Below are 8,657 nucleotides of genomic sequence, written 5' to 3'. Positions count from 1 at the left end.
ATAAATAAATAAATACCAGGGGACATCTTACACAGATCAACCTAGCCCCAAACTAAGCAAAGCTTGTACTATAAAATACATTAAGACTTAAATAAAACTATTTGGGAAACACTAGAGACCCACCTTATTACAAAAGGCATAAGGTCCACCAATGGACTGTTAACAGTATGGGCGATGGTACTAACTTCGATCACAGAAACAACAATTCTGGGCGGCGATCAAGAACTCACCACAAACGACGTTGACTAGCATGTTGTACCCGTAGTCGACACGGCCCGCGTAGAGGTAGCGCACGTGCATGGCGTAGTAGCAAAACAGCATCAGCAGCAACGTCAGCGGACCCTGCTTCTTGCGCCCGTGGAACACTCTGGAATACGAAATCAGGTAATATTTCGAGTAAGCGCTTTCATTCTCAGAGTTTTTTTGCATGTAGGTATATAATACGTAATATCTCGGTAGGGCCACAGAATAAATAATAGTACTAAGTACAGAAGACTCACTCTCTAACGCGTCTGTTAGGATCAGCACAGATATGGCCGCTAGATGGCGACAGCGCCACGCGCGGCTTATGGCTTTCCCCAAAATTGGGGCCGAACGGATGTACTTTTAGCTACCTGTAGCAAAGTGACGAAATCGCGGAGTGAGACACGCCTGGTAGGGCTATTACGATGTTACGTCGTTATCCGCGACCACAAGCGGTGAAACTTACGTCGAAATCAAAAGGCGCCGTAAAAATGGAACTTATGTTAACTGCATTCCACAGCTGACGTAGATGGCGCTGTAAGGCACCTGACGTTTTGGAAACCGATTTGTCTAACGTTAGCTCGACAACAGTCACCGTCGACTTTGCGTGTCGTATTCGTTTGTCTGTGCCCAAACTCACCTACAGGGCCGGATTTCCGCCTAGGCTTAGGGGCCCAGGCAACCTAGCAATGGTTTTGAGATGGAGAGGGCTTCTAAATACCAAGCGGCTAGGGGCTCTAGGTCTCTAAATCCGGGCGTGCTCACCTAACGACAGCGGCTGCCAACAGCGCCATGACCATAGACAAGGCACACGCGTAGTCCATGAACTCCGTGAACAGCGTGACGCGAGTGTGGAACATTATTGACCACATCCACGCGTTCATACACACCTGAGTGTAAATAACTCTAACACAGCGTCTAAATTATAAACTCACCTAACGACAGCGGCGGCCAACAGCGCCATGACCATAGACAAGGCACACGCGTAGTCCATGAACTCCGTGAACAGCGTGTCGCGAGTGTGGAAGATTATTGACCACATCCACGCGTTCATACACACCTGAGTGTAAATAACTCCAACACAGCGTCTAAATTATAAACTCACCTAACGACAGCGGCGGCCAACAGCGCCATGACCATAGACAAGGCACACGCGTAGTCCATGAACTCCGTGAACAGCGTGTCGCGAGTGTGGAACATTATTGACCACATCCACGCGTTCATACACACCTGAGTGTAAATAACTCTAACACAGCGTCTAAATTATAAACTCACCTAACGACAGCGGTGGCCAACAGCGCCATGACCATAGACAAGGCACACGCGTAGTCCATGAACTCCGTGAACAGCGTGTCTCGAGTGTGGAAGATTATCGACCACATCCACGCGTTCATACACACCTGAGTGTAAATAACTCTAACACAGCGTCTAGATTATAAACTCACCTAACGACAGCGGCGGCCAACAGCGCTATGACCATAGACAAGGCACACGCGTAGTCCATGAACTCCGTGAACAGCGTGTCGCGAGTGTGGAAGATTATCGACCACATCCACGCGTTCTCGCACACCTAAAAACAAAGATAATGTTGGTTAGGGAGACTGAGATTTATCCTAATAACTCTAATAAGGCCCAATGTGCATTACAATGTACACTCTGTTTCAATTTAATTCGAATCTTTCCAAAACTTAAATAAAGTTGCATTTATTTTGTTTCGTTGTCTAAAATAAACGAAAGTCACCCTAATCCACTATACAACAAGATTCAAATTACAAATAGGGAAACTTTGTATGGTGGGCCTTACAAGGTTATAAAAACTACCATTGGCTAGCATTCCCCGGGAGACTTGAACTTAAACTTTTTAATATTTGATTTGATTAATTGTATACATACTACACTCCGACCAAGCTAACTCTGCCAGCCATTTGCAATGACATCGTCTATATTTTGTATTTAAAATTTAACCTTATTCCATTGCATTAAGGTGCAATTGTTGTGACACAATAATTATACTCACCAAGGCAAATCCATGCCAAAAAGGCAGCAGCGGTGTACTCTTTACTGAGAACTGTGTATGTGTAGCCAGCTCATAATGCATGTATAGATGACCAGCTAGATTTAGCAGGGACGCGAATGCTGAGGCTGGTTCCTGCACGCCCAGTAGTCGGGTGAATGGCCACTGTAAGGCAGAGTAATCATCAGTCAAGAGTAATAAAATCTGACATAAAACACAAAAGTAAATCACAAACCTGTGTCTTGAACTAGAAAAATATAATGTCTTGAACTAGAAAACTATAGTTAAAAAAAAAAACAGAATTCAGCCTGTATGGCTATATGAGATGAGGGTTGCATTGCAAAGGATGGCAGAACTCAAATAAAAAAGAAAAAAAAACAATTCATGTTACAAAATTACAAATGGGAAATTTCTTTCATAAAAAGTTTGGGAAATACTATAGCTGGTCAAACCCATTTGTCAGTCAGTAAGAACCAGGAAAACTATACTCATTTTCTTCTGAGTACTAGTACTAGTGTAAGACAAAGATAGTATTATTCTATCTGTCTATGTTTGAAATGAGACAGTCCTTTGACAAACTATAGTAATAATTATTTATGTATCTACTTACTTTCCCATGAAACTTGGGGTAGTCATAGCCTCTCTCTGCAAATGCGTCTACCGTCCGCCACATGCAGTGGTAGCGACACTCGTCCTGGCAACCCCACTGCAGCAACCAGCTCCAGAAACTCTGCAGCTTGGCGGCTTCAGGGGTAAAATTATCTAGAATTTAAAATTCCTACTTATAATTTCTGGTATTAAAACCAATGTCAGTGTGTATATAGAAGGATAATCAGTGTTTAAATGATAGAATTCTCTTCGTTCTAAAGAAATTGCAGCAATATTAAGCAAAGACAAGGTAGCTATTACGATATAAATAAAATCTTAAAGACGGATAGATGTTGCGGGCTGTATAAGGCTTAAAAATTATAATTACCTTGTGTACAGTTGGTGTTCTTACACCTTTTAACACAGGTTTGGTAAAACGGGGAGCGGTCACCATCGCTTGCCAGAATTAAGCCGATGTTAAAGGAAATTAATAAAATGACAAATAGAGTATGTTCAGCCTTCATTTTCTAAAGAATTCATTCATAATACATTATGTTTTCATTTTCTGAATTTTTATTACACCGGTACCGTTATTGTTGTCAGTATTTATTTTTATAGTTTTTTTTCCTAATCTCATAAGTTTGACGTTTGATTGACAACTAAACGTCAAAAACAGCTGATGTTATTGTTGCCATGTAAAAAGTTTTATTTCACCAATTTAGCACGACTAAATCCAGGCGTCTAATTCTGTTGTCTTAAATAGCTTTTATTATTTAAAAATGGCAATGTTCAGCCAAGTGTCAAAAAAGTAAATTATAACCTAAAATACCTAAATGATAACCACGATTATTTCGCACAAGATTTAAAATGGTCTTTATACTTAGACCATTATTGGCTAAGGAAATTAAACGACCACGCAATTATCTCCGCAGTCGATTCGTCGACTCTATAAGGCTTCATGTGAAAGGCGGAACTGGTGGCACCGGCCTTCCCAAGTTCGGGGGCCTCGGAGGTCAGGGCGGCTGTGTGTACTGCATCGGTAAAGAGAAGGCGAATCTAATAAATATCTCGAATAAGTACCGGATGAAAACTATAAGCGCAGGACACGGAGAAGACAGCAGGAAGACGAAAATTGTTGGCAATCCCGGGACCGACATCCAACTTGAGGTCCCCCTCGGCGTAACGATTTACCGAGAGGATGGAAAGGTCATAGGTTCCATTAACAAAGAAGATGAAACCATAATACTAGCCCGAGGTGGCCCTGGTGGCAACCCACAAAACAATTTCTTAGGACACTTCGGTCAGATATATCACATAAGATTAGATCTTAAATTAATTGCTGATATAGGACTGGTCGGGTTCCCCAATGCAGGAAAGAGCTCCTTGTTAAAGGCTATATCGAGAGCCAAACCTAAGATAGCTAACTATCCATTCACAACAATCAAGCCAAATAAAGGAGTGATTCAATATGAAGATTTGAGACAGATTTCCATAGCGGACCTGCCAGGGCTTATAGAAGGAGCTCATAACAATATAGGACTCGGACACAAGTTCTTAAAGCATGTAGAAAGGACAAAATTACTGCTTTTCATAGCTGACGTACAAGGCTTCCAACTAAGCCCTAAATATCCTAAAAGGTCATGTCTTGAGACTGTCCTGCTGCTGAACAAAGAGTTGGAACTATACGACCCAGAATTATTAGAGAAGCCAGCCATCTTAGCTGTAAATAAGATGGACTTGGAGGGTGCTGAAGACATATTTGAAGAAGTCAAGGATTTCCTTAAGAATATGGACAGAGTTATCGGGTCAGTGCCTACAGAAATAAGGCCAGAGAAAATAATAGAGTTTGAAGATGTTATTGGTATATCTGCTTTAAATAACAGTGATAGTATACTGGACTTGAAGCAGCTGCTGCGGAAAAGGCTGGATGAGTATGCAGATGAGAATAATCCTGATATTGTGGATGCCAGTGACGTGCTTAGGAGAACCAGGGCTATAATGACTGAAAGAGGGCCCAAAGTCACTTAGTACTTATATTTATGTACCTTCACGCTCCGTGATTGTTATGCCATTTAAGGTTCTAGCTTAATTGGACATTCCATAGTGTAAGTATGGACCAACTAATTTAGCTAGGACCCTAAATGGCGTAACAATCCCGTGTGGTGACTGTACCAATGTGGTACTAATGTCTCATTAGTTTGTTGCGAAACTTGCGAACATGAGAAGTACATTGTAAATATAAGATAGTATAGATTTATTTCTAAATTTAATATCTTAAGTATCAAAATAAAAACTACACCATAATTAAGCATTTTTTTTTTCGTAATTCATTTCAGCAACTTAATCCTCTCGTATATGGGATCCTGATCGAATTAGACAATTTTTCTGCTGTATATAGCACAACCAAGGTTTGCGATCAACACACACATAAAAGGTTAAAAATCAATAAATGAAACACGAATATCACTTAATATTTATTAAAACATATTAAAAGCTCTACAATATTATATCTCTGCCTTACAACTACAAGGGATAATGAATATAGCTACACCCAAACCCAGCTTTCCACAACTGGTTCCAATTTTATCACAGTAAAAGACGGCCTCTCCGTCTCTGACGCACTAAAGGTCATTCTATGGAACTTGATAACTATGTAAACAAAAGTCACTAGTAAATTCATATTTTTTGACAGTTTCAATATGGCGGTTTGTTAACATAGCAAGTTCCATAGAATGACACTTAAGGTCTAACGTCCCTATGCAATACGACATTCAGGATTGATTATTTAACATCTTGTCTCTATGATAAGGATTGTGACTGAATTTTTAGTCATCTTTTTTCATTTACTCGACATAGTTTTTTCTGGTCCATACAGCACAACCAAGATTTGAAACCACAACACACATTGAAAGGTCAATCCTGAATATCACATAATACGTCAATCCTTATTCCAACATCCATGTCTCGGAAACTTATCAAATCGAACCCCAATATTGAACAACAGTAGTAACCAACATGCACTATGGTAAATAGAAAAAGCTACTAATAAAGGAGGATTACAAAAAAATATGATGAAAATTAATTTCAGTCAATATTACAATACATAATTTAATTTTTTACAAGCAGAAACGTCTGCGACCGATGCTATTAAGCTTAGAATAAATTTAAAAGTGGAAAATTTACTGTCTTGGGTAAGACTTGAACCATAGGCCGTGAGTTCAAGTCTCACCCAAGACAGTAATTTTTCCACGTTTAAATTTATTCTAAGCTTAATTACAATACATGTTTAGTACAAACAGATAAATACGATTTAACGTGGATTTAACATAATTATAAAGACGACACGATAATCCATTTTAAACGAAGACCACCAATAAATTAATTCAAAGAATATTCCACCTTAACTTAAAACGCATAGGATATAAAATCCAACAGATGTGGTCTTCAATTATACCTAGTATTATAACTAAAGACTTAAGAGTAAGTAAAACGATACAACATTAAGGAATAAGTTTAGGGAAATGTCTAAGGGTGCTATTCCACCTATCCAATTTCTTTGTCCGACGTCTATTGCGTCTCACATTTTGTTTAATGAGAGAGTGAGACGCAATGACACTGGACAAAGAAATTGAGCAGGTGGAATACCACCCTAAGGAAAAATTAAAGCACTAGGTTACAGATACAAATATGTGACTAATGTGACACATCACAGGACCCATTTTGTTCCGTAGGTTTTTTTTTGGTGCGAAGGAGGCATGGCATGATGATAAACAATTATGATTATTTGCATTATTTTATTATCCTGTGACATTTCACAGACAGGCCTGTGAAAGGCGACATTGCTAGAAATGAAGACCTTACCTCATTTTAATAAAGTTCAAGATCCGATGTACTATCGTCACCTCAGTTGACGGACTATTTGTAAACATTGCAACGAGTTAGGCTGCCTTTCCACTGGAGCGGAGATGTGCGGGAATCAACCTATAGCATTGGTTGCCATCCAGCGGAACGGAAAATATATTTTATATTATAATATAGGCTTAAGGTTTTAAATATTTACTTGTGTAATGATAACCATAATTTACTTTTCTGTACATAGTGTTTGTTTGTCTGTCGTTTTTATTTGTCTACTCTCAATTGCTAAAAGGTTGACTGCAAGAGATCCCTTGTAGGGATAAGTTCGCCTTTGTACATTGTATAGTACCTACTTTGTTTAGGCAGAGGTGTAGGGTTGGAGCCGGTGTAACTTTATTTGACGTTCATAAGCGCATTGTAATTATGCCTACTTGAATAAACTATCTTTTATCTTATCTTTATCTTATCTTATCATACATACATACAACCAATGTTGGTTCATCCCTGCACGTCTGATCACCTTCGCTCATCTCCGCCTCAACGGAAAGGCAGCTTTAAGCTCTATAAATATTTAGCCGTTTGTTGCTGTTAATACCATCGCCCACACTGTTAACTGTACATCGGTGGACCTTATGCCTGTTGTAATAAGGTCCACTGATGTACAGTTAGGAGTGTTGCTGTTAGTACAAAATATTTTGTTCCAAAGATTTATGCCAAACAAACCATTCAAATTACCAAATATAATCAAACGAAGTCAGCCAAGAGATAAAGACTAGAAAACATCTTAAGGACTAAATAACTAAATTGACGGTCGAGACTACACTAACATGGAATAACTTATACATATATGGGCATTTTCACTTAAAAGTGTATCATTTACTTTTTTTTCGAAAATCCATCAACTTTTGGTTATTTCTACTCAGAATCACGAGGACTATCGATGTAAAAAGAAAAAAAAAGTGTCCCAAGAAAATGAAAGTTTTGTATTACGCATTTTCAGATACATTTTGAATGGACCACCGTTACAAAACTGACACCCAAAATTTGTATGAAAAACTGGGGACACTTTTTTTCTTTGTCTCATTCAACAGTACTCGTGATTCTGAATCTAAATAACCCAAAATTTAATGGTTTTACGAAAAAAGTACATGGTACTATTTTTTCTGAAACCCCCATCAACATTATCACGAACTACGGCTAATCTGTGGCCTATTTATTTAAGCTAGGAGTTACAATTTACAGGCGGGAGTCTCTTTCTAACCCTATGTGTTAGAAAGAGACTCCCGCTTGTAAATTGTAGCTTGTAGTTTAAATAAATAGGCCACTGAACGATTAACAATTCCACAATCATAACAGTGGGTTAGGCGACTCTCACACTAACATCGATTTAACAATGTGCCAGTACATTTTTTTTTAATAAATCACGTACGCAAGAGTGAAATGATGAAATGTACGTAAGTCAGGGTGCGTAGCCAACATGCCAATCGTTTACGCTCCGTAGCGAACGAAACGCAACTGTCACTGTCGCACTAATATGGCAGAGTGATAGAGAGACACAAAGCGTTATGTAGCGCAAACGGTTGTCACCTTGACTAAGGCACCCAGTAGTTGCTACGATGTTTAAGAAAAATACTTATGTAAAAAATGTGACAGTTAATTTGCCTTTGTCTAGTATTTATACTTAATTTTATTTTATTCATGATATTTCAGTTGTATTAGTATATTTTAAATCATCATTTATGTGACTGTTTATAAAAAGCTGCCTACAATCTTTAGTCAGGGGACAATTCCCACTCGATTATGAACTCTATCCCTATGGTATAGAATTTAAAATCACTTAGCGATTATCTTCACATGAATCGCATTACCTCAACATGTATCTCTTTCACACTAACCAGCTTTGCGGGTTAGAGAAGGATGGATGATTTTGAACGCTAACAGATTAGGTACTCCTAAT

At 38.7% G+C, this 8,657-nt stretch overlaps 2 protein-coding genes and 1 long non-coding RNA gene across 3 annotated transcripts in view; 1 reads left to right on the top strand and 2 right to left on the bottom strand.

Moving 5' to 3' along the window:
* LOC134649292 (post-GPI attachment to proteins factor 3) overlaps positions 1-3,465 on the bottom strand; it is a 5,457-nt gene extending 1,992 nt beyond the window's left edge. Inside the window, exons 1-5 of the mRNA XM_063504018.1 lie at positions 3,234-3,465; positions 2,868-3,019; positions 2,261-2,422; positions 1,179-1,303; positions 231-367 (exon numbers count right to left, since the gene is read on the bottom strand). Of these exons, the coding sequence (XP_063360088.1) occupies positions 231-367; positions 1,179-1,303; positions 2,261-2,422; positions 2,868-3,019; positions 3,234-3,369 (712 nt within the window). The 5' untranslated portion in view covers positions 3,370-3,465. The remainder of the gene's footprint in view (positions 1-230; positions 368-1,178; positions 1,304-2,260; positions 2,423-2,867; positions 3,020-3,233) is intronic.
* Positions 3,466-3,692: 227 nt separating this feature from the next.
* Positions 3,693-4,886, top strand: LOC134649040 (GTP-binding protein 10 homolog). Its single transcript, XM_063503741.1, has one exon. The coding sequence runs from the start codon at positions 3,713-3,715 to the stop codon at positions 4,871-4,873; it is 1,161 nt and encodes a 386-aa protein (XP_063359811.1). The 5' UTR covers positions 3,693-3,712; the 3' UTR covers positions 4,874-4,886.
* A 420-nt stretch (positions 4,887-5,306) lies between these two features.
* LOC134649291 (uncharacterized) lies at positions 5,307-5,893 on the bottom strand. Its single transcript, XR_010096947.1, has 2 exons — positions 5,585-5,893; positions 5,307-5,466 (listed from the first exon to the last, which is right to left on the bottom strand). It is a non-coding gene; the product is annotated as an uncharacterized LOC134649291 (long non-coding RNA).
* Positions 5,894-8,657: the final 2,764 nt, after the last annotated feature.

This window comes from Cydia amplana, chromosome 6 (assembly GCF_948474715.1).
Source record: "Cydia amplana chromosome 6, ilCydAmpl1.1, whole genome shotgun sequence".
NCBI lineage: Eukaryota > Metazoa > Arthropoda > Insecta > Lepidoptera > Tortricidae > Cydia > Cydia amplana.
This window is presented reverse-complemented; position numbering and strand designations above follow the sequence as displayed.

Excerpts from the sequence above, each read along its gene's own strand:
- LOC134649040 (XM_063503741.1), top strand. The coding sequence starts at position 3,713 with ATGGTCTTTATACTTAGACCATTATTGGCTAAGGAAATTAAACGACCA.